We start from the raw sequence: 25,339 nt of genomic DNA, 5'->3' as shown, positions 1-25,339 counted from the left end.
TTATGCTTAGCCATCCACACCCACAGCCTGCTACTTTTGGCGTATGTAATTACATTTTTACCCCATACATGCCCAGAAGAAAATCGACAAAAAAAGACAGCAACTCAGAAAAACTACGCGCGGCCTAGGCTATACTCCTACATACATGAAAAAAGCGTAAATTTCACTCATGCAGCAGTTTTCTGGCTTTTTATAGCCCAGAAATGGGTAAAGAAATCAAGCAAATGCCACGATGCTCTGCCAATTTTCTCTATAAACAATTTCAATTTAATTTTTATATGTTGGTACGTGCCCCATTATTAATTAATTTTCTAACTATTCATTGACAACAATTAGTTATAAAAACGGCCATTTCTTTCCTTTTAATTAAACTACAGCCAAGACCTTCCCAATGTACTTGTCTCACCAGGGAATAGTAGCCCAAGCCCGAAACCCCCGACATCGTTTAAAAAATGCTTGAATAAAAAGCTCACAACTAGTTCAAATTGCAATTTATTTACAAACTGAAACCAATCAATCACTACAACCATTTTTAGTTCATCTGAATATTGGCATATCTCTTCCTGTCTAACTTTTTAGACCGCTGCCGTCTTATTAGGATTGCTATCACTAATTGGGACATATTTTTTGTGGGAAACTTAGCGCCAAGTCCAAATGCCCCGATCCGGCTGAGTGTAAAGCGGGCGAAGTCCGAAGTCAGGAGAGTAAAGACTGCCAGTCGCAGCTGTAATGTGCACATATGTACGTACATACATATGTATGTATGTATATATGTACATATGTATGTGCATACATACATATGTGACCATGTGTGGGTGCGGCTGTGTGCAGCGTAGCGGAAATAATGAAATTATTAACACTTGAGCAACTTCCGGCTAAAAAACAAAAGCTCTGTAGCAGAAGCAGCAGTAGCAGCAGTAAAGGCAGAGGCAGAGGCTGTATAGGCACACACACATTCACACAAAAACGGCTGCTGCAAGACAAAAAGCAAAAACTTGCGAAATACATTAAATGAACGAAAGAAGGCATATAAACGGCCACAAAGAGGAGGAAAAAGGAACTGGTAGCAGAGGCAGCTTGGAACAGAGGCCGAGCAGTGTGGAGTAGGAGCAGTCATAATTGCAGTCCAAACTTGGCTCAGGCTCGGCCACAAACACAAGACTCGAGCGCAAAAAAAAACGGGCAGAAAGGGAACACAGAAAAAGAGTGCAGAACATGAGAGAAGCTAGCGAGGGAAAAAAAGGAGAAACACAAAGTGTTCGGGGAAAAAAGCGTTTCTCGATTTTACGCCAAGCAACAGACTGAAAATTTTTGAAGAAGTCATAATGGAGACGTTGGCATATTTTCTATAAACGAATTGTGGCCTTCCATAAACAACATCAAGTATACGTCTGGCTGTGCAGACAAAACAAGCAGCAGGACCAGCACAAGGACCAGAGCTGGAACAGCAGCAGGCAAAAAGCGACGGATGCCACACGGTGCTCGAAAGAGCGCTGAAGAGGAGTGTGGGGTGCGAATCAGGGAACCGGAAGGAGCACACAACCCTACGTTTAATGCGCTTGCATGAATTCGAAGTTAAGTCGTGTAATTAAAAGACAGTTGCCTGGTTGGATGCCTGCCTGAATGACTGGGTTAACGCAGCTTTACTGGCTCGCTGCTACATGTGCACACCCCCCACCCGTTCCTCAGCCCAATCCATTAGGCCATTAGCATGCCCAAGTGTAAGTGTTATGTACGTCATTAGGCGGCCATCATTTCATACCCAAGTAGCGCAATCGGAAGTTGATCAGGCCGACTCGAAGTGGGACTCCTCCGGGAAGGCGCATTCATTTGATTATATTTCGGGAATTTAATGCACTGCTCCAACGCCGCCGTCATTTTCCAGGCCGTGTGCATATGTAAATGAATTTATCCTTTGACTTGACTCCACTCGACTCAACTCGCCTCAGCTCGACTCAGCACTCCTGCCAAGCTTGAAAGACTCCGTAACATGTTAAGCCAAACGTGTACGAGTTTATGCTGGGTTAGTCAAAGACAAATTCCTTCTGCACAATTGTGGTAGTTTCTGCACTGCTCACATTTCATTTACTTTCTTTCTTCTCTTCGTTTTATGGGGCTTAAAGCCAAGAGCTGGCTCTGGAGATTGTGTTTCGCTGTCCGCAGATAAAGTCTGTGGGACTCTCAAATTACTCTTCCAAATCACAGTGTCTGTGACCAGGGAAGTAAAAAGGCTAGCTGTTTTCTTTTGACAATATAAATTAGCCATGTGCAGTCCGTGGACGGAAAATCGTTCATAAATTATGTTAACGTGGTGCCGACGACGACGATGGCGAAGGCAACGATGGCTCTGCTTAGCAATACAAACAGCGAAACTTTTCAAATTATTTCTGCACACTCATTTTGTGCTCATTTTCCGAAAATTGTCAACAATTTTCTACATTGCTCCGAGTCTCTCCCTGGCCTGAGTGTCGCTCTCTGTCGTAGTGAGGCTGTTTTATTTTCCGAGTGCATTTTCCTTTCGGACCAAAGTTTCGACTTCCGCTTGCAACCGAATAAAATGTTTTTCCCCTTTTTGTTGCTACCACCACCGCCCGCCCCCCGGAAAACTACGGCGCTTGCATTTGTTTATCTTTTTATAGAGCGACAATTTCGTAATGAATTTATTACTTGTGGCACGCAGCAAGGGTTATGCATAACGCGATGCGAGAAAAAAGCTGAAAATAAACTTAAATTAACTTGGAATTCACCCAAGGACGAGATTTACCATCAGGATATAGTGCAGCGCATTAATATCACAAGCAAAGTTGTCCATCCAATGGACTTTACCCAGGTTACATCATTTTAAAATTGAGATTGTAGTCCAGACAGTCAGCACCTATTTCAATGATGGGATTGCTTATGCATTCCCAACTACTTTAATCTCGATATTTAAATGCTTTTAAAGGACTTTGGCTCCTTACTTTTTACCACTCTTGAACAGCTGTACGTAAGTAGATCTAACTTCAACCTCAACACTCGGACAGGGCCAGCCTCCTCTATGTCATTCTTTGCCCCAATTCCGTTTCCGCCCCAATTACATGGCGTATACTTAATTTTGATATTCATTGGACATATGTGCTGCGTGCGTGTGTGTGTTTGCGTGTGTCGCCTCACTTAAATTAAATGCGTTGATACGCTGCCGCTTACAAAACATCGAACAATTCTTATACGCACCATTTGCCACATCGGATTCCCGCACCTCAATGGTCGCTGCTCGGACTGTCCTCGGAGCTTGGTCCTCCTGTAGTCTGCGTGGGTGTGTCGACGCTTTTACACTTAATTAATTAAACGTAATTGAAAATCAAATAAAATGGCATCCAGCTGAGACAATAGACTGTGTACGGCAAGACAATGGCGTAAAATAGCCATTGATACTGTCATTAAGAGGAAATGAGCAAAATAATGAAGTGCAGTTGAATGCACTTTCCTTCTGCCCGCTTCTGATGGTCCTTTCTCTCTCCCTCTCTCTCTCTCTCTCTTGTATCTGCGGCAGCCGCATCTGCTGCTGTAAGCTTTATGAACTGCCACGACACCACGAAAACGACAACTACATCGTACATACACTTACATACACACTCGTAAGTGCAGCAAACACTCGCAGCAGCTGCAAGACAATGCCTGCCGGCGCACCGTGTCGAGCCTCGAGACCTCGAAACTTTGGCAGAGTGCTCTTGTCGGGGCTGCTGCCTTACGAGTATATGCATTACATGGCTTGAGTCCTCGTATTTGGCCTTGTCGTTGGCCCTTAAACGATGACAACTTCAATTGCTCTGCGGGCCCTGATTTGTAGCAATGGCAGCGGAGCGGGGACCTTGTTGCCAGGATGTTTACAGCCCCAAAGTTGGTCACTCGACTGCATAATTAATGGGGTGTGGGTGCTTGCTGATTGATTTGCCCATGGCTGCGGCAACAGGTAACTTCGTTACCAGGCCAGAGCCTGGCCAACCGCTGTGCTCAGTTGATTAGCTTTAAGCACTCGAATCGACTTTAAAACGCAAACAGCAATTTAGAAAGCGACAGGCGAAGGGCCTGGACGGACGACCCCGTTGTTGGTTGAGCAAAGAAATCCGAGAGGGTAAAGGGGGCATAAAAGAGGGAAAGAAAGAGACGGAATGCGACTGGAGAAATGGAAAATTAATTACCAGAATGCAAATTAATTGCTGTCCGTTTGCTTGCTTGCAGCTTGGCAAGCGCATAAATCTTGTGTCTGGGAACGTCGCTGACGATAGTCAGCCTCGAGGGTGGAGCCCCAACAAAGAAAGAAAGAAAATGGAGACAGCCACACATACACACACACACAGCCACATGTGTACGCAACAGCACCCACCCACACATGCATCGCAATGGCAAACAAATTGCCTAACGCCGCAGCAGCAGCAACGAGGCGACCAAAAATCTAGTTGTGGCTTGGGGCCAGCTCCGGAATTGCGATGGGTGGTGGTGGTACGACCCGCTTGGGGTGGCAATAATGCCACAGTAGGCGGACAAATGAATGGCGACCACCGCCAGTGCTAACCACCAGATCTGCCGTGGCAGTTCTCGTTCATCGCCCGCGCTGCAACTGTCAGTTGCGTGGGGTTATTTGCCACAAACTTGAAAGGAATTAGCCGCGACAAGTGCGATTTTTTAAAAGGCACGAATGCTCTCGAGGATATTTAGCAGATAAGCAAAATTAATAGGATAGCGGTCTGACCAGACCTCGACTGATAAAGCCCGTGGGGAAGTACGTTTAAAAGCAGCTTAAACTGCTATTGATTATGGCTTAAATATTATTTCTTAAATTCATTTAGCTGCCCCAAAGTGATAATAGTCCAAAGAGTTAAACTTTTCCCTTGGATACCACAAAAACTGTCTAAAAACTCTTTAAATTAAATCGAACTGCTTCTTGGAGATCACGATTGACATTCTAAATTATACTTTTGGTTTCCGAATTGTTTTTTATTGAATGTACAAGCAGATATTCAACACTGACTCAGTAAGGAAGTTCGATTTTCGATGCGGTTGCAAACGATCTAAACACAATTTTCTATGCAATTTGAATATATTATTATTCAATTTCCTGTTTAGAGTCCTCCTCCGACTCGTTTGTTAATAATTACAGACCACACCAAGTGCCACAGTGCTTTTTTCTGAGATTAAGGCATTACGGGCTTATAAGCAAGCTCATATACTCTTGCATGTGTACATATTATGTACATGTGCATATCCGAACAATATCTGATGTGCTTATTATCATAAGTAAATTGCTCCTGCTTTTGCTGTTGTTGCAACTCTTCCGTAAAACCAAAAATAATAAGCAACGCAACGCAGAAGACAAATAACATAAGCCGCAGCAAATTTAAATACATATGTCGCCTGGCATTGCAGTCGTTGCTGCCGTCCCTCTGCTGCTGCTGATGCTGCTGCTGCTGCTGCTGTTGGCTATTTATGTGGCCTTATGCGGCAGTTGCCGTTGCTGGGCGGAAATTGTATTGCGGCCAATATGGTAAATTGCCTTGAATCTACCTTAAAACCATATTTCAACACTAGATTACGCAAACAGGCAACAGCAACAGCAGTAGCAGCCGTAGGAGCAGCAGCTACAATGCGGTAAGCCATTACACCAAAATACTATCATAAAATTTCGCGCAAGCGTGTGTCTCGGTATTTTAACCAAAACGGGGGGTTTGCGCTGCTCCTGGGGCTGTCGCTGGGGCAGCTCCTGCGAACATGCCACACAGAGCCACACAGTACATAAAGTGCATACTGGCACGGGTCGGGATGAGATTGCTGTTGCCAGGATTGCTGCCACTGCTGATGTTGTTACGGGCTGCGGTTGCGCTTAAATGTGCCGTTAAATCTACAGAGAAAGAGAGAGCGAGCTGGCTTAGATTTGGGCACTGGCATAGCCGCACAAAAAACGGGAGGCAAACCTTCAACCGGAAAAATACCTACATTGCAGCAGCCCCAAGCCCCAGCTCGTAAATCAAGTCCGAGGCAGGGCTGACGGGAATCGGACCTTTTTTTTGTGTACCGAGTGCAAATCATTCATAGGACAAAAGCTGCAAAAATATGCTGCATAACAAATGCCTCATTAGCATGTTGCCACAACTCCCATCCAGAGACATACATAGACACACACACATGCTCGTAGAAAACACGCTTGCCACATGGAAATTCTTTGGTTCTTTTGTGCTCTCTTTGCGCTCCCGCTTCCCGCAGTCCCTTGTCGATTCCTTTTTCCTTTGTTGGCATTGTAACTCGTTTGTTTTTTTGTCATCATCAGAGTTGCATTTTAGCATAGAAAATTGAGCTTTTGCCAAACTAACGATGAACTAAAGTATGCAAATTTATTTAACATACCCTTACCCATGAACATAGAACACGGCAAGCGGCACTGCAGCGGATAGCGATTCATGGCCGGGATGCCTGCAAGAGGAATTGGGTAAGAGAGCGAAAGTATGGCAGAACGAGTGGAAAGAGACTGAGTATACACCGCGTAAGAAGACTAGCTAACAAATGTATACGGCTCCAAGTACATAAACAATCATCGGGATCAGTGTGCCCCTTCCCGCATCTCCACAAAACTGTGCGAATCAAAAGTCTGTAAACATTACATAAGGAATGGAATTATACGAGTATTAATAACGATAATAATTATACTTTTTTATTATAATTATAATATTTATACTTTTTGATTCTATATTGGGCATATATTATTATAATATTATTCTTCAACAATATTGATTTGATATTCAGATCTTCGGCAACTCTTTGATGCAAATCGAACTAGACAAGCATTTGTACATTTTTAAGGCAAGATATTTCCGGAAAACATTTCAATTGTGGCTGTCTGCATACTTTTGTCATTGAGTGTGCCGAGCCAGCCCAGGCATGTGACATAAGGTGAACAGAGAGAGCGTTAGAAGCCAGCGAGAAATCTGCACATTTCCCAGCCACACATTTCATATTGTCGGCACCTGCAAAGAGGCGTCCCACAGTATGGGGAGATGCTATGACGATGGCGATGAAGATGGAGAAGAGAGAAAAGAGGAATGAGATTGAGAGGAACCCACTCTCATATATGTGCGACTCGTTAGTTTGTGTTAGTGAAAGCACACATGCATATGAAAACCGCTTTCGTTTCCGTTGCAAGAAACAACTCGAAAATGGCGCACGGCATGGCGTCTGCCCTGCTCCAGCCATTGTTGCTGCTGTTTCTGCTGCCATCAGATATGTAGGTGCAAAAAAGTGGCAACTCCGGCTTAACAGCAAACGAAAAAAGTACATGGACCCAGGGACAGGTGGATGTAGAGAGATGACAATCAGGCAGCCAGGCAGACAGTCAACGGAGACGGAGACGGGCGAACACTGAAAGTTGACAGCAGAGGTACAACAACAGCAAACAAAAAAAAGATGCAACCATTGAATATTCAACCTCCAAATACCCTTACAGATGGATCGTTATCCAAAACATAAATTTTTGTATTTTTAGACAACAAAATGGATCACTGAACGGTGTCACTTGTGTATATACCGAGCATTAGTTCATTATGTCTAAGAAATCTTTTTTCTGGCTATATCAAGTGGCTAGTCAAATATATATATTTCCAATCCAATTGTATCTTTTTCCACAGAGTTAAGGTGCCCCCAGGGCAAGGGTATACAACGAAATGGAAAATGGAAGATACAAAATGCAAGCAACAGAGGTTCGTGCAAGCTGAGAAATAAACAGGAGCCCAGGATTTTATTTGTTTGGCGCGTTGGTGTTGCCGTTGTCGTTGTTGCTGTCGTTGACTGCACCCCTCTACCCATCGCTGCTCTTTAAGTCCCAACCTCTACCCGTCGTTTCCCTTCGGGGAGGGAGGTTCTCCTTCTTTTTTACTTTCATCATGCAGGTAAAGTAAATTATGCGACGTGCAAAATCAATAAATCAACACGTTTATTGCTGTAAACGTATTTGGGTCCTGTCCCGTGTGGATATTGGGGTTCCTTGGATAAATTGCTGTTCGTGTAGGACGGCCACAGAGGAGTGCACGGAGGGGATAGAGTTCTGCTGTTAATGCATTTATAGCCGCGAATGAAAATTGCATAGCAACACAGGCAGCACACAGCGGGCGGCAACCATTTGCCAATGAATTGCAAATCTGAGCAAAGCATTCCTCCAGCGTTCTGCTGCTGTGTGCTGTTGTTGCCGCGAAGGCGCCAAAGTCTATGCAACAGCTGCAATTCATTACAAATGTGATTTCCCTTTTAAGGGCGAAACGCGCGGAAAACTTGCTGAAATTTTCCGCGTAATTTTCAAGCTCGGTGGCTGCTCCAAGAGCAATGCAGACCTCCTCAAAGCCAACACTCGCACACAGTCACACCGCATGCACATACAGATACGCCACATACCCACACACACACAGACGTGCATTCGGATTTCCATAGTTTCGCTTGAGATGGCGATGGTGCTGGCGTTGGTGCTGAGTGTGTGTGCTCGGCATACCTTTGGTTTGCTTTGGCACATCGCACATCTTGAGTGCTTTATTGTTATGTTTTAAAATTCAATGAATTCTAAAAATGTTCAACACCCCTCCCCACCCATTATGGGAATGATGCTCCTTTACACCCCGGTTTCCAGTCCAGCTAGACAAGACCAACAACAATATCAACGACAACGACAACGAAAAAGTCGACAGAATTTGCAGTCAGAACATTAACAATAGCAAAAGTGTTTCTCCTGCACCCGCTCCTGCTCCTGCTGCATTCGTTTATTTAAGCCATATGGGTGCTGGTGGTGGTGGTGGTGGCGCTGGCGCTGGCTTGGGCCAGGCACAGAAGCAAACAAGGTCAAAGCGGTACAACGGAGACAATTGGAAGCAACGAGAGTAGAATTCAAATGTAAATGCAAATGCAGATGCAGACGACGCCAACAAAATGATGTCAGAGACAGCCTGATTAAAGCAGGCTGCAACATAAAGAATTAAATAACTTTTACATATGCATCCGAAGCTGTGAAAAGTGTCAGCAAATGGGAGGAAATAACATTTAAGGATTACAACCTATCAGAGACACCACAGGTAGATGCGATTATGCCGGAACCCAGACTTGTCAGACTAGATTCGAGATTTCAAATTTGTTTATTACAAATTCGTCTCTAAAGAGTTTTTTATTGCAAGTAAATCAATACCAATAAGCAAAACGCTGTTCCTTTTTTAACATTTTGCACATTATTCATTTAGTTTCATTCTCAAATGAAACACAATCTGCGATACACGGTCAGCAGCAAAAGTGCATATTGTCCAGCCATACGGTCCATTTGCATAAGCGTGTCCGTTGATGTGTAGGTTGTCCGTCCGTCCGTCCATCCGTCCATCCGCCCGTTAAAACAAAAAAAAACATGACTCAATGCACTTGATAAACATGAAATTGCTTCGAGAGCTGGACACACAAAAGAAACCGATGCATAAATTTTCGGTGCTCGGATCCCTGCCCTGGGCATGGACAATGACATGCCAGCAGCAGAGAGCCGGAACACGGACCCCGACCCGGATCCGGACCCAGACACGGACACGGACGCACGGGCCATAATTACGGACCGAGCAACAGCTGCCAACGGATTGGGTCTGGCGCCTGCGCTTATGCAATAATAATTAAGCGTGCTCTGCGTCCTGGATATGGGACCAAAAAGTGAATGAATGCAATTCGGCCGCCAGAGGCGAGGCTCACCACACATGGCATTGACTTATTGTGCTCGAAGGCACGGCAGGAGACGGAGCTGCAGCAGGCTCTGAACTCAACCAGGACCTCGAACCATGAGCAGGTCCAGGGTCCTGCGTATATTGTGTAGGCCACGAGCCAAATGTCTCTTTTGTGGCTGTTGATTTCCAGCTATTGTTGTGCCCAGCGCAAGCCCCAGCCCAACCGCTAGACCCGGCTGTGCCTCAATGGACAGCGTCAGGCATAATTTTAATTTCAAGAAATCGCTGTGCTTGACGGCACTTGATGTGCACGCTGTGCTGTGCACCGAGGCAATGGCTGGACAATGAATAAATGCTCGGAAGCTGTCAGACACTTCATCTATTGTTGCCGATCCTCCTTCGACTCCTCCTTCTCCTTGTCTCCCATCAGCTCCTGCTTCAATTATAATTTTGAAGCCCACCATCAAGACAAGCAATCAGCTCACTTGTATCGCATTACATCAATAGAAGCCAGCAATTTATGCATTTCCCATATCTAATTGTTGAGGTTGAGGCCCGAGTTCCGAGTACCAGCTTCATTCACTTGCAATGTCAATGTGCATTTTAATACAGACATCATGTTCCACCATAATGATGAGGTTGACCAACAAAGGCTACATCATCTGCCTTGCTTCCGTGTTCATTGGCCCTTCCGGCGTAATGAAGTGCACATAATGTGCAACTCCATTGTGGCCTGCAAGTCGTGCGGGCACGTCATTAATACTGAACTGACTTTCCAGCAGAGTCCCACAAGAGTCGCCAGATGCACAAAGTACAAATCATTCAATTTATCACAGCCAGGACAGCCAGACATTCTTGCACTTGCCATGTGATTCCATCAAGTTCCGGGACCGTTCTTGCGAGTCCCTTGGCAGTTCCTTTAATTCGATAATTATGATGATGTATAAATGGTATGAACATTTAATTTCTTATTTTAACTCAAATTTTAGGCACAAACTCTAATCAATCTAATCATGGAATTGAGTTATTTAAGGACACTATATGAAACTATTCGGTTATTCGAATGTCCCTCCTGAAATAATTATAATTATATTATAGTATAAAAATTATTAAATAACCTGATCTCTTAACTATATATGTACATACAAACATACATACATATATACGCATATAATGCATTCATGTTTTTTTAGACATTCCAAGACCGTATGATTCGAGTGCATAAATGTATTTAACGTTTGCTCCTTTTTATACCCGGTACTGGAAGAGTAAAATGGGGTAAATAGGGCACAGAAGGAACTATTTACGACCCCATAAAGTATATAAATTCTTGATCAGCATCAACAGCCGAGTCTATATCTGTCTATCTGTCTGTCGATCTGTCCGTCCGTCCGTCTTGTTTGTCGGCTAGTTCTCAGAGTCCATTAAAGCTAGAGCCACCAAATTTTTCCTCCAGACTGCTGTATGCTAACACTGATACAAGTGTATTTCAAAAATTAGCAACGTCCCCTTCTGACCCTACAAAGGGCGAAAATCTGCTGCATCTACATTCCTTAGGGAATGACCATATCTATTAGATCACCGAATTGGAATTATAAGGGATCATTATTATGGCCATAATGAAGAAATTCATTTGCAGTGGCTACCCCCACCCCGTCCAGCAGCTTTTTTATATTTTTTGCATTCCACACTCTGCTTCGTGTAGAGTGCGGCTCTAGGGGAGAGGTGAGAGCTAACAGAGCGTGTTGGCGTGAGAAGAGATGTAGATGTAGATGACAGATGTAGAAAAAATGTCAAATGTCAAATGTAAAATTCAAAACAGATACAGTGACTGAGTACCGGGTATAAAAGTAATGACGCGTAAGAAGCGTCTCACACGTTCCTGCTCGTTCTTTTGTAGTTTTGGGCTTACGCATTCTGTGCAGTGTGTGTGTGCACCCATACATATGTACATATGTACATACATCTGTCCGGATCTTGGGTAGTGCCCATTTATGACTTGTCATTGACGTTGCTGGTGGGCAGGGGCAGCAGGGTTAAGGGCAAAGAGAACTGGCACATGGCTGGGGAAATTCAAATGAATTTTTGCGCTCGCTCCGCAACGCTTTTAATTGAAAAACATTTTCGTTTTGGTTTCGGTTTTGGTTTTTGTCTGCGCCAGAAAAACGCGCACCAGCCACTTGCTGGCCATAAGCCTCTTTCGGCTCCGGCCCATACCTCCCCGCCTCCTGCCACTCCCTACATCTGCCAGCCAGCCTTCTGCCTGCTGACGGCTTCCTCCTGCCTACTGCCTGGTGGCAAACAATTCCACCGCAAGACCATGGACCGAATATGGGCATGCGACGTACTGTGCGCACGCGTTCGTGCATAAATTCCACCAAGTGTCCATTTTTCTGATTTGTGTGCAAAGTTTTTTTCCTTGTTATTTGGCCACCGCCGCCGCTCTGCGTTGACTGACTGCCCCGGGATAAGATGGAGATGGAGGGTGGGTCCGGCAGGACTATGGGATGGCGATGGGGATGGGGATAGGGATGGATGGGAATGGGGTACCAGAACAAGGATTGGTAAACCAGAGCCGGGAGTCTTGTATCCTTGGCTTGCTGGGCGCATGCAAATGCGAGCGCAAATAGAAAATGAATTCATTCAAAGAAGTAGTAAGAATTTTCTATTAAATTTTCGCGGCCAGAAAAGAATTGCGTACAAACAAGAAATTAAAACACAAGAGCGAACGTTTTGGGAATTTTTAATTAAAGTAGAATGCAAAATGAAACTAGAAAATTCCCAAAATGCGTTTAATCAACGCTGGAAAATCAACTTTTCGCTGGCCATTCCATACACCACACCCCGCTGCCCCCAAGTAGGATGAATCCGTTTAAATCTCTACCAGTGCCAGGCCATCATGTTGTCTTTGAGTCATTATCCCTATCCGTTGTATGATTCTGCTCCAGTTGATGGCCATTCCGAGTGCACTGCTTGAGGTAGTCTTCGGCATCCCAGGCCTGTTGGTCGGTGGTGCCCCAGATGATGTACACCAGGTTGCCGAAGAAGAATACAACGGCGGTCATACCGAACACAATTTGCCACTGACTGCGCGAACCCTGCAGAAAACGAAACATAAATGGAAATAGAAATAGAAAGCGTTAATGGATTCTCTTTCGCAAGTCAATCTCCATTAGATTAGGACTCACCATATCGGTTACAATGACGCCCACGAGCAGGGGAGTGAGCAGCGGGAATATGTTGCCAATGCCATTCACAATGGCCATAAGCATGCCGGAGTGATTGGGCGACATGTCGATGATTGTCAGAATGCTGCCGATGCCGGAGCCGGCGTTAAGGCCCGCGTTAATGGTCATCAGAGTGATGGCCAGACTCGTCTGGCTCTTGTCCAGGAAGCCGATGCCAATTAGCGCCGCTGCCGGGCCCCAGTACGACACAGTGTTAATGGACTTGCGCAGCGTGGTGAGTGACATCCACTGGCGGGACATGGCTACGTCGGCAAACACCAGATACACGTAGGACATGCACCACATGGCTAAGAAGGGCAGCGCCGAGTAGAGAGCGTTGCTCTTGATATCCATCTCCAGAACGCCGTGCATGTACGAGGGCGTTTGCAGCTGCATCGTAGAGTTGGCCCAGCCCTGGGCACTGCGCACAATCAGCAGGGCATAGAACGGCACCGAGCTCCAGATGGCGCGCCACGGTATCGGAATCTTCTGGGCATGGAAGCCGTCCTGCCGCCTCATTGAGCGCTCTATGTAGTCCCGCTCCCTGGAGCCGATAAGATGCGAGCTGGGCGCGTTGTTCGACCCGAGGGTCAGCCAGAGCAGGCACCACACTCCGCAAATGCCAGCGGAAACGTAAAAGATGCCTGGCCAGCCCATGGAGCTGTTGGCGATGAGGCCACTGATCGCCATGGCCATTACCGAGCCACAGTCGGCTCCCGAGTAGGCAAACACGCCCAGGCGGTTGCGATCCTCTGGCGGCGACCACTTGGCCAGGTGCTCGTGGATGCAGGGAAAGATCAGACCCTGGAACAGACCCGCCACCACCCGGATCACGCTGAACGCCTTCCAGCCGCCCCAGCTGATACAGAAGGGGGTCAGTGCACTCAAAATGGCCGTCGCGAAGGTGGGAATGAATAGCACGCTCTTTGCCCCGAAGCGTCTGACCAGAAATCCGGCCGGAAACTGGGTGATAATATAGCCCCAGTAGAAGCTCGACAGAACATATGACTTCTGCGCCCCCGTCCAATCGTACTCCTGCAAATGGAAAGCGTGCAAGGGTTACCCCTGTTACTCCTTGCTGGCAGCATGCCACAATCGAGTTTAGCTCACCGGAAAGTCGGGATTGGTGGTGGCAGCATCCGTCATGGCCACCACGGCCACACTGACATTCAGGCGCGCTATGTAATTGGCGACGATTGCCAGGAAAAGGAGCAGAGCCTGTAGGTGGCGGATGCCAATCAGGGGACCTACGGGCGGAAATTTGGTCAAGTTGGTCAAGAATTTCACAATCGATGCCAGTCGTGGGGCCTATTGGGAGGGGGTGGGGCACTTTTGTCACAAATTAATTGATATTTTTTTGTTCAACCCACATTTACTGTGTGCATGCAGTGCGTGTCATAGCTGGAAGGCCACAGCTTCAAATGTATAGTTTAGGGAATTGACAAAAATAAATAATTCAAATGCAAATCAAATTCCAACTACCAACTAAACAACTTTCCCAGCTCACGAAACGCACTTGTGTCTACAACAAGCACCAAAATATTATTTGTTCGGGTCCAACTCTTTATTGACCAGCTTCCACCGTGGCTTCAGGTTGAGTCATAAATCAAATCGAATCACCTGCTACAAATTTAAACGTGCCCCAAATTCTAGTGCGGACTGATACAAAAATCTCCGATACGAGCAATACTCTGTATCGATTTGCAAATATCATTTTGTAGATGCAAGAAGCATTATTAAAAATAATATTTTTAATATTTACTCTCGCTGATTTAGCCTACATGCATCGAAATGTTTACATATACAAATGTAATCCAATCAAATATGTATTCAGATTACTTTAAGCGAATCGTTTTAATTTAATAACTCCGCCTAACTTTGGGTTGGGAAGCCTTCTGTTTTGGTTTATGGGTATAACCGATTTTTCATTGATTTTTTGCACGTTGAGTTTGCTTTTTCTTTGTGAATTAAAAGTTTATTTAGTTATGCGCCGTAAATTTGCAATTCCATTTGATTTTATAAACACTTCACATGAATTGATTACCAATGGGCCATCCATATGCATTCGTTGCAATCCGCTTATTATAATAATTTTATTTATTAGTTGTTCCACATCTCCCATTTGATTTTCTTTTTTCACATTTCTCAAAACTCGACGCTCAAAGAACTTTCGGATTATATATAAATTCATTCACCTTTCTGTTCAGCGGCGGCTGTCATTGTATTTAATTTAAAGTTCAAGTTGGTCATCTATGTGGACATACATATGTGTCAACCGATTTCTCTTTCTCTGATAGAACCCAAGAAGTGTGAAGAGCAATTCCGAAATTTCCGAGGCTGGCCAGACACCAGACCAGAAAACAGTCGCGTCTACGCGTGCCAATAGCTGAAATACTTCTGAGCGCGTAATTTAAAGCTCTGCTCCAGCGGATGGCGATTATGGCGGCAATTAGACATCGACACCCAGATTGGGGCTGTGTTCTTTTATTCGTTTTATCATGCTGCTGATTAAGCGACGCGATAACTGGATGCTACCTGCCGCATTCCCAGCCCGCTAACGTGTCATTTGTAGGCTTATTCCAGTGCCAGGTTACCACTGGTTTTACAAGCTGCTTTTATGCAAACATTGGTAATATAACCCAGACACAGAGCGCCCTCTCAATTTTTGCGATCTCATCTCTCCGCTGTGGGAATTGTTATTGCGGAACCGACACCAGCACCGGCACCGTCACCGAAACGAATCGAGCCAAACCGAACCGATCTAACTCAACAAACCTGCGATTCCAAACACAAAACATTTTTACGTATATGTATACTCAGTGTACAAATTGCAGCAATTTTGTTATAAAATCTGTCATTAAGTTAGTGAAAAGCTAAGCTGCTTGCACATGGCATCGAAAAGTGTTTTTGTGGGGAGAACTCACAAGCCGATTGATTGGATAATCGAATCGGACGATAAGCAGGGAAGTCTATAGTAAAATGGCTCGACTACGATCTACCTTGTAGAGTTTCACAAAAGTGTTCTGATATAATATAGTTTCTTGTGCAGTTGCTATTCGTTAACTCAGCTTCAACCAAAATTAATCTTTAATTTTGATATTCACATTATTTCCTTCGGTATTTATCTTTGGTCTGATATTCCTTTGCTGATCAGGTATCACCTTGTCTATGCGATCCGTTACTCTTTGACACATGTCCCTGAGCATAACTTTAGCATTAATGGAGAGATCGGGTAGGTCTTTCACATCTTCCTTTTCGGAACACTCCACAGAGCACTTGTGCAGAAAATCATCGGCATCCCATGGCTGCAGTTCGCTCGAACCCCAAATAATGTACACCCAGTTGCTGAGAAAGAACACAAGTGCTATCAGGCAGAATACAATCTGCCACTGAGAACGATTCGCCTGCGGAAAGGAATGTGGATTTTGGCAGTTGGAAATGGAAGATCTAAAGCTTTAGCTGAGTAGTCGAACTCACAGGATCCGTAACAATGGCACCCGTAATGAGCGGAGTTAGCGGCGTAAAGACGTCGGACAAGACACACAAAATGCTCATCAGAAGCGCAGAGTGGTTGGGCGCCAACGCAATGATGTTCATTGTTCCGCCAATGCTGGAGCCGGCACTAAGTCCCGCCTTGATGGCCATCAGCGTGACGACCAATCCGGCATTCGTTCGGTCCAGGAAGCCGATGGAAATGTATAGCAGAGCAGGTCCCCAAGTGGATAACGTGACGATCAATTTTTTCAACGGAGTCGGGCGGATCAGCTCTCGCACTATGGCCATGTGAGCGACGAGGATGTACACATGGGACATGATCCATCTGACAAGATAAGGCAGCGACGAAGTCAGACCGTTCTTGGTGATGCTCATTTGCAGGACACCATGCAGGTACGAGGGTATCTGCACCTCCATTGTGGCGTCGGCCCAGTGATGAGCACAGTTGACCACTACCAGGGCTCGGAACGGCACTGACGAAATTATCGCCTGCCACGGCACGGGTATGTCTCCCTTTGGGCATGTGTGACCACTCTTCAGGGAGCTCTCAATGTGGTTCCGCTCGACCTCGCCAATCCAGTACGAGCTGCTGGGGTCGTTCTCGCCCCAGACGAACCAGAGCATGCACCAGCACAGGCAGCATGCTGCCGAAACATACGAAATTCCCGTCCAACCGATGGAACTGTTCGCAATGTAGCCACTGCCGAGCAGGGCCAGGATTGTACCGCAGTAAATGCCCGAGTAGGCGATTACTCCCATTTGTTTGAGCTCCGCTGGCGGCGACCACTTGGCCAGATGCTCGTGTCTGCAGGATACCATCAGGCCCTGGCACAGACCCTGGCACAGCCGAATCCCACAGAATGCCCTCCAATCGCCTATCTGGATACCCAAGGGCGTGCAGACGCTTAACAGGGCTACGACGAAGGTTGGCACGATCATGGACATCTTGGCCCCCAATCTTCTGACAAGGAAACTGCCCGGAATCTGCATCAGCAAATATCCCCAGTTGAAGCTGGAAAGGATGTATGATTTCTCGGCCTCTGTCCACTCGATTTGCTGTAATTGCATAATGGTCATAAGGGTCATAGCCTAAACCAAGATAAAAATCATTTTAAGAGATGGTACCGGAAAACTTTGATTGGTGGTTGCTTTCTCCTCCGTCATGGCCACTACGAGCACGCCTACGTTCAGGCGGACTATGTAGTTAACGGTCAGGTTGAGGAACAGCAGTGCAGCCTGCACATGACGAATACCCAGCTGACGACCTGGAGTAAAAGAGAATTAAGCTTAGTTCAGCTGAGGAAAGATGAAGGCCTACCCTAGTCAATGCAAGGAAGTTGACGACTAAAGACACAAAATAGCTTGAAGTCAGATAAATTCCCTGCGAGTATAACGTAAGGAGATTCTATTGTTAAGTAAAGTATTTCCAGTCAATAAATTATTTATTTCTTTTGTGGACTTGGAGTATTTATAGAATTTACACTTACATTTTGCCCACATCACTTTACCTTTGGCTGCCATTGGTTTTCTTGTGAGATAACTAACTGATCGGAGACATTATCCTGTGTTCTTTGCTGAAAAATTCGTCAAGATCCAACCGAGACACAGACCCATTCGATCCGCACAGCAGCTGAAGTGCATCTAAATTTGACTTTGAAATGGTTTGAAGCTTATTGGAAACATTTCAATTCTAATTAATAAATGTGTTTCAAGAAAAACACTTGTTTTTAGTAGTGTTTCTGGTACTTTCAAACTATATCAAGTATAAAATAAATTACAAAATTTGTTGTTGAAATGTTGTTGCCACAAAGTTAAGATCCCAACTGAAATCAATATGCATACAGGAAAGGCTATCCAAATTATTAAATAATCTTGTGTAAATTGTTCCAGAACTTATTTGATGAGGATAAAAACCCATTCACAGCTGAGCCACAACTTTTCGAGTAAAAACCTCACCTTTATTTAATAAATTAAAAACATTTACATGTGTATAATACTTAGGATGCATATTAAAAGACTATTATATTTATTTTAATCAAACAAAATGAAAATGCATTATCAAATCACGCGGATGGTTATTCCTGAACTTTTTATCCAACTCCCTAACGATATAAAGGATATTCTCACATATACTAATGTACATATACTCATACATACATATATGTCTGTGAATTGAAAAAATGTAAGCAAGCTTGCCCCACGAGCTAGCTACGGGCATAAGCATGGATAAGCGAAGGGAACAAAAGAGCGGGGGGCAGGCAGACAGCTTTTTGCTACGAGCAGCTGCAAATAAATGCGAATTTCATGAAATAATGGCGCTAAAATACTTTATGATGCAAAATGCATGGCGCCACCAGCAAGAACAGCAGTGGAAGCAGCCACAACAAGTGCAAGGAGATGTGTTTGTAGTTGTGGGCGGGGATGGGGAAGGGCATGGGGATGGGCAGCACCAGCTAAGCGGCAAGCAGCTGCCACAATCAAGTCAACAGGAGGCGAAAAATGCTCACACAGATGCACACATGGAGAGATGGCCGCAACATGGTAAATGGACAGGACAGCGTGTACCGAAAGTATGGGATAGAGTATGTGTGTGTGTGTGTGTGTGTGTGTGTGGGTCTAAGGTCATTTTCAATTTGCATAAATCATGTGAGACCACGTGGGGATGGGACACTGTATCCGGCTGTGGCTGCGGCTGCGGAGCTGCAGCAGAAGTTTTCTTTGTGTGAGTGTGTGTGAGCGATCGACTATCAGCACGGGCTATTACTGGGCATCAAACCATCGAGAAACTTCCCAAAAAATCTATATACATATACATACATTTGTATGTACTCGTATTTAAACAGAGACTGCGTGTACGCAATGCTCGCAGCGGGTGAGGCTTGGTTTGGGTTTGGCCATCAGCTAGGCGTAGTCATGAGGTCAACCGCATCCAGAGGCAGCCACCGCCGGGCAGTGGCGGCCCAAGCTAGGACTTTGATTTATAAGACTTTCATATGGCGTCGGATGGCTGTTTGGATCATTTGTGAATCATGTCAAGCCGTTTTTGACTTTGATTTATATGCTGTGCATATGTAGTGGCCTCTCCCGCAACACCCATTTCCTCCGAATGGCCAATTGTGCTCGGGATGAACGCGCATGGAGCGACATGGTCGGCCGGAAACCCAGACGACAAATGCTGGGAAGCACAGAAATGCAGAAGCGAAAATGGGAAATGCAAATGCAAACGGCGCCGCCAACATGCCACGCCCACCGCCGCAAAACATGCCACTGCAACCGAAATTATTTGTATCAAGCCGAAAATTTCATTTCATTCGAAATGCAGGCAGGCCCACCGAAATTATGTTCTCTCTGTGGGCTGTGTCGCTTCACTGTCCCCCAAATGGAGCCGAATTGTAAAAATTACGTAAAACCGCTTAATTGCGTTGAAATTATTTTGTTTATCTGCGCTAAAGCGGCCACGAAAAGGGCGAGCGAAATGCATTTCCGTGCGGTTGTACTTCCTTTAGTAATCGTAGTTCCAGCCCAAAGAAATCTCTGTGGAGAAACCAAGGAACGGAATCTGCGAGTATGTACATATTTATGTGAAATTAAAAAAGGTGTGGCTTGATCATAAAAGCATAGCTTAAAATAGTATGCATATTTAATAGCGAGTAAAAAGTAGTTGGCCTGTTCCTCAACAAGAAAATGTATATATGCTTCGACCTAGTAATTCGACAAGTAATACAAATAAGCTTATAATTGTAGTTAGCCATAACTGGAGTGAAAGAATATACAAGAGACGATGACGATATGGAAAATGCCTACAGTATTCAAGCTTCTTGCACAAATCTTATGCAGGCTTTCGTATGCAGATAGCCCTATTGCTGCAGTATCATATTGAACTTGGCTATGGCCTCGCCCACGTATTTCTCCTTTTCAACCATCTCGGATTTGAGGAGCGCTCGAAACTGCTGCATATTGGGCATGGTGCGACAGTCGCGAACGTTGAGGAGCCCTCGGAAAATGGTCTCCCAGGTTTCGCGCTGGAAGTAGCGTGGCAGGGCTGTCTTGGGCATCCAAATGCCGCTCGGCTGCCGCTGGGCCACCTCCATGTAGCGACCAAACAGCAGCACATGCATGACGCTCGCCAGACCGAACAAGTCCAGCTGATATGTCCAGGGGCGCTGGGTGCGCATTTCGATGCACTTGAACGATTCATCGTGGTGCACATAATTGAATGCCTGATTGGGCGGAAAGAGCTTGGTGTCGATGGCCACACCGAAGTCAATCAGCTGCAGGCTCAGCTCGTTAGGTTGCGCACATAACCTGCAGGGAGCGGGGGAGTAGTAAGTAAACAGAAAGCGCAAGGGAAAGGGAAAGCAAGATGCTTACGGTCTCATGACCAGAATGTTATCCGGCTTGATGTCCGCGTGAATGATGCCCATGGCGTGCAGATGATCCACAATGTCCAGCAGCTGGCAGCTCATGTGCATCACAACATACTCGTCCAAGTTCTTGTTGGTCTGCTTCTTGATCTTATTGCACACATTTATTAGCGAGCCGTACTCCGAGAGCTCCGATATGTAGACACTGGAGTTGTTCCCCACCAGGGCATAATCGATGTGCATGAAGGCTGGGATCTGCAAGAATTTCAAATTTAAAAGAGGAACTAAGGTTTCTCCGTTCCAACACTCACCATTTGGTCGCTGGTGAGGCGACTGTGGACCTCCAGGCATATATAGAACTCCCAGTAGTTTGTGGGTCGCTCCTGCTTCAGGGCCACCTTTTTACCCGACTTGCAGTGTCGTCCGGCAAAGACCGAACCGTAGGCTCCCTTCCCAATGATTTTGACCACCTCGAATTTCTCGCCTTTCAGCTCCATCTTCGTGCCCGGAAGCAGTCGCTTGGCATTGCCCACCAGCTGGCAATGGGGCAGCTTCTCAATGTACATCGAAAAGTCGATGGAGTCCAGCAGCGAGGTGATCAGATCCACATTGAACGGATTCAAATTGATGTCGGCCAGCGTACTGTTCAGCACTGACTGATCAATGTTCACCTTGGGATGGATAAATTGCTTTTTCGGCGGCGTCTCAAAGTCTGCCTGAGCCCACGAATGGTTCGATTGCTTTGGGGTCAAAGGAGTCGTTTTATAATAGATGCTCATCTCCCCCGCCTCTTTATCTGCCCTGGCATCTGCATCTGCATCTGTATCTGTACCTGCCCCTGCATACGCCTCCGCATCCTCATCAGCATTCGCCAACAAGTCGAGTTTTACAGCGGGAACAGCAGCTGGGGGCGGCAACAGCGTCGAGTTCTTGATCATGCTTATGTTGGTGGCAAACATTTCGGTCGCCGCATTCAGCTCAAAAAAGTCGCTAGACTGCTTCTCCCCTCCGGCTATGCTCTTCTTGGGCGATTTTCTTTGCGATTTGGACATGGAATCACTGAGAAACTTCAGAGCGGTGGAGGAGCGTTTGGTGCTTGTAGAATCAGCGGCATGGGCAAGGGACGCACCTGGAACGGGCAGCGTAAGAGCACAGCTGCTCAGCTCTGTGCAATCCTTCATAAACGAGGCCATCAAGTGGGCTGGGCCAAAAGTCTCCTGCTTCTCAACGGGATCCTTCTGTACTGGCATCTGCGTCTCCGGTACCGTGCAGTCCAAGGCAAAGCTGCTGCGTTGGGCAGCACCGGGTGGAGCAGCTGGCTCTGGCATGGTCTCGTCCAAAAAAATTTCAAACTTTTTTTGCATGGTCGCGGGAGCGGCCGTGGCTTCTGTCTTCGGCATTGCCATCGCTTCGGACCTGGACTCAACTGCCGCAGCCTGCGTTTCTGGCACATAAGAGAGATCTGTCATAAAGGAATCTTCTAGCTTGCTAATGCTGGGAGCGGCTGCCGGCTGGCTCCTGGCCATCGCAAAAGAGCTCTTGACATCAGGCGCCACTCGAATGGACCTGTCGAAGAAATCTGGCGTGGTCTGATCACAGATGCGCTTGGAGCTGGCATTTCCCTGTAATGGAGAGCCGGAAAGACGGAAAGTCTTAAACTTTGGCGGCGTTTTCCCAAAAAGTCCACACAAGTCGTCCTCGTCATCCAGCGTGGGCAATTGCGGCGCCAGGCTGGGGGCACCGACCGCCGAGCGCTGATGGAGCGAAAGTTCCGCCATCGCAGTTGGAAGCCTGGGCAGTGTCTCAGTTTTATCCTCCTGGAAGCGGGGAAGCGTTCTCGGTATGGTCTCGGTCTTGTCCTCCTGGAAGCGCAGGGACTTCATCATCGGCACGCTGGGAGCATTGGGCTCCCACAGTTCACGACGTGAGAAATTCCCACCAGACTGTCGCTCGGGTTCCTCGCCGACCGTGGACAGCTCGGAGGCCCCCAAACGCTGCAGGCGCGCTGCTGCTGGAGTGCATTCCTCACTCGCACTCCTGCCGGTCAGCGTTAGGGCGGTGTGAGATGCCGATCCCGATCCCGATCCCGGAGATGTGGCTGTGGATGTGATGGTCGACTTGGTTGTTGTCGCCGCCGAGCTGTGCGTGCCGTGCTCTGATGTCTCCAATATCGTTGAGAGTTGCTTGCGTAGATTTGGCGAACAGGTCTCCACTGGGGACTCGACGGATGCAGCTGCGGGTGAGATGGCTTCCTCAGGCTCCGGTGGCAGCTCCTTGAGGACAGTGCCAAACTGGCGCGCCGTCACCTGTTTTTGGGAGCCCTTCGGCGTGCTCACCGCCTGGTTCTTGATGAACATGTTGAACATATGGGTGGAACAGGTCTCATCCGCATCGAAGAAGGCACTCGGAGGGGGCTTGGAGGTCGACGGTGGCGTCGGATCCTCTGAATCTTCGTATATCTCGATCCTGCGAAGCGGTGGTGGAGCAGCCGACACTGGTATGGCAGGCATCACAAACTTATCTTCATCTGCCTTGGGGGGGACGGGAGTGGGATCCGAATCTTCAAAGATTTCAATATTCGACTCGATTCTCTGCTGCGGTACAACTAGAGGCGGGGGCGGCGCTGGAAGTACTGCTGAAGCAGTCTCCTGCTCGCCGGCGTCATCCTCCTCCTCCTGGACTATAGACACTCGGGGCGGCATCAGGGATTTCCTGGATGAACCCTGCTGGGCCGGAGGGAAGAAGCTCTTGCGACGCGGCATCTTGTTGCCGGGCAAGCATACAGTCTCCTCCATGTCAAAGCTGCCATGCACAGTAATATTCCGCTTTTCCAGCCACTTGGCCGCCAGTATCTCCTCTGCCTGGTATTCCTGCTGCTCCTCGTCGTTGTAGAGCTTGTCGAACACGACCTGCAGACCCTGAACAGGGGGCGGCTTCCAGTACTGGTCGAGCTCGTCGCGTGGCTGCGGCTTGGAGGCACTGGCAAAGTTCGGATAGCGGCGCACACCCTTCAGGGTGTGGCCCGTGCCCCACCACTCATCGTTGCGCAGCACGAACGGGTGCTGCACATCCCGGCGCTTCAGGAAGCAATAGGCGCGGTACTCCTCGGGGGAGAACTCCAGGTTGGGGCGCGGATACAGCATGCTCTTGTGGTAGCACGGCAGGCCGTTAGTGTTCGGCTCATCCTCAATGGTTACGGGCGTTACCCAGGCCTCCTGCGGCTTATTTTTCTCCACAAAGTTGGGCGGAAGCTTTAACGGCTTATCCATGCGGCGCTCGTAGTTGGTGATGGGCGGCAGCCTCTGCTCATCCATGTGTATGTCGAAAGCCAGCTCTGGAGTGGCATTGCGGCCGAAGATCTTACCGGGCTTATGGGGCTTGTCGTGGGCCTTGTTCCAAGCCACCGGCTCCTTGAGATTCTCCTGTCCTCGGGCCGCGTCGATGATCGATCTTAAGCTCGACTTCACTTCCGTATCCGCAACTGAAGGCGGGATATTGATATCGTTGTTCTCATCGTTGAACACCTCCACATTGCGACCGGCATTGCGCGCACGACTTGTACTGGGAGCATCATTCTGGGGGTTGAAAAATCAGTCAGAGATCCCTTGAGATGGGATCAAAGCTAAAAGGCTGCTTTGAAACCAGCACTCACCTGCACCACGCCCGGAAACTGGCTCTTGACCGCTGCGCCAGTGCGCACGCTGCCCACTGTGACGGTGTGGCTGCTCCTCGCACGGCGACCATGCAGTGACTGCAACGCCAGACGACGCTCATTCAGCTCTTGCGTGACGGCATTAGCCTCATCACCATCGGAGTAGAGCATGCGCTGACCAACCGTGTAACCGAAATGCTGATGGGCCTCCTGCAACTCCTCCTGCGGCTCGGCACGGCATTGGAGGCCCAAGCGAAAGATCTCGTCGGCCTTGCGCATATTGCCGCTCAGGTCGTAGCTGTATGCCCAGGCAATGTAGAAGTCGGCCAGCATCGTGCCGATTCCGCTGTTGTACAGCTGCTGGTAGCACTCGATCTGGTCCTCCTGCTTTTCCATCTGAAGGCCACCACAAAATTTCTCGCATCAATTGGCAGCTACTGGTACTTGGGCAAACTTACGAATTTGATGAAGAGCTTGATGAGCCGCCTGTCCTGTCTGTACCGCTCATCCTGCTCGAATTTTGTCAGGCATTGGTATAGGGCCGTCTGCAGGCCAGAACCGCTTCCGCCCGCGGGATAGCTCTGCTCGATCCAGCAGATGTACGCATACCACGGCTCAAGCGGATCACTACCATTGTATGTGTGTACGTCCTTCTCCATTTGCTTGCGCTGCGTCAGGAGCTCATGGCTCTGTGTGGAGTCCTGGGAGAGGGACGCCTGAAGCAAGGTCACATTTCGACCGCTGGCCAAAGGCTGGATGTTTTCCTTCGCGTTGTCAAAGTCCATTTTCGTTTTGGATTCGTTTATTTCTCATAAAATAAGAAAACAATGGAACGACTGGCAAATGTAAAAGTAAATGAAAATACGCGCCGAAAGAAATGCTAGGGATGGTAAAGGC

At 47.2% G+C, this 25,339-nt stretch overlaps 3 protein-coding genes across 5 annotated transcripts; all 3 read right to left on the bottom strand.

Annotated features, from left to right (window-relative positions):
- Nucleotides 1-1,540: 1,540 nt before the first annotated feature.
- LOC117892560 lies at nucleotides 1,541-25,339 on the bottom strand. 3 transcript variants are annotated; one of them, XM_034798881.1, is made up of 7 exons: nucleotides 24,901-25,339; nucleotides 24,443-24,838; nucleotides 21,102-24,365; nucleotides 20,798-21,045; nucleotides 20,283-20,731; nucleotides 11,253-11,256; nucleotides 9,197-9,207 (listed from the first exon to the last, which is right to left on the bottom strand). In XM_034798881.1, the coding sequence occupies exons 1-5, from the start codon at nucleotides 25,225-25,227 to the stop codon at nucleotides 20,284-20,286; spliced, it is 4,683 nt and encodes a 1,560-aa protein (XP_034654772.1). In that variant the 5' UTR covers nucleotides 25,228-25,339; the 3' UTR covers nucleotides 9,197-9,207; nucleotides 11,253-11,256; nucleotide 20,283. The 3 variants fall into 3 exon arrangements, 2 of the variants coding, with proteins under 2 accessions (XP_034654772.1, XP_034654770.1); XR_004648729.1 differs by lacking the exons at nucleotides 9,197-9,207; nucleotides 11,253-11,256 and adding an exon at nucleotides 1,541-1,544 and having other exon boundaries at nucleotides 20,142-20,731; XM_034798879.1 differs by lacking the exons at nucleotides 9,197-9,207; nucleotides 11,253-11,256 and having other exon boundaries at nucleotides 20,030-20,731.
- Nucleotides 12,432-15,366, bottom strand: LOC117892563 (putative inorganic phosphate cotransporter). The gene is made up of 4 exons (XM_034798885.1): nucleotides 15,127-15,366; nucleotides 14,042-14,178; nucleotides 12,893-13,966; nucleotides 12,432-12,802 (listed from the first exon to the last, which is right to left on the bottom strand). Exons 1-4 carry the CDS (start codon nucleotides 15,179-15,181, stop codon nucleotides 12,602-12,604), a joined length of 1,467 nt encoding a protein of 488 aa, XP_034654776.1. The 5' UTR covers nucleotides 15,182-15,366; the 3' UTR covers nucleotides 12,432-12,601.
- LOC117892562 (putative inorganic phosphate cotransporter) lies at nucleotides 15,956-18,066 on the bottom strand. The gene is made up of 4 exons (XM_034798884.1): nucleotides 17,935-18,066; nucleotides 17,552-17,691; nucleotides 16,409-17,482; nucleotides 15,956-16,335 (listed from the first exon to the last, which is right to left on the bottom strand). Exons 1-4 carry the CDS (start codon nucleotides 17,945-17,947, stop codon nucleotides 16,012-16,014), a joined length of 1,551 nt encoding a protein of 516 aa, XP_034654775.1. The 5' UTR covers nucleotides 17,948-18,066; the 3' UTR covers nucleotides 15,956-16,011.

Source organism: Drosophila subobscura, chromosome E (genome assembly GCF_008121235.1).
Source record: "Drosophila subobscura isolate 14011-0131.10 chromosome E, UCBerk_Dsub_1.0, whole genome shotgun sequence".
In the NCBI taxonomy this organism is placed as follows: Eukaryota; Metazoa; Arthropoda; class Insecta; order Diptera; family Drosophilidae; genus Drosophila; species Drosophila subobscura.
The sequence above is the reverse complement of the archived record's forward strand: the minus strand, read 5'-3'. Positions and strand labels throughout refer to the sequence as shown.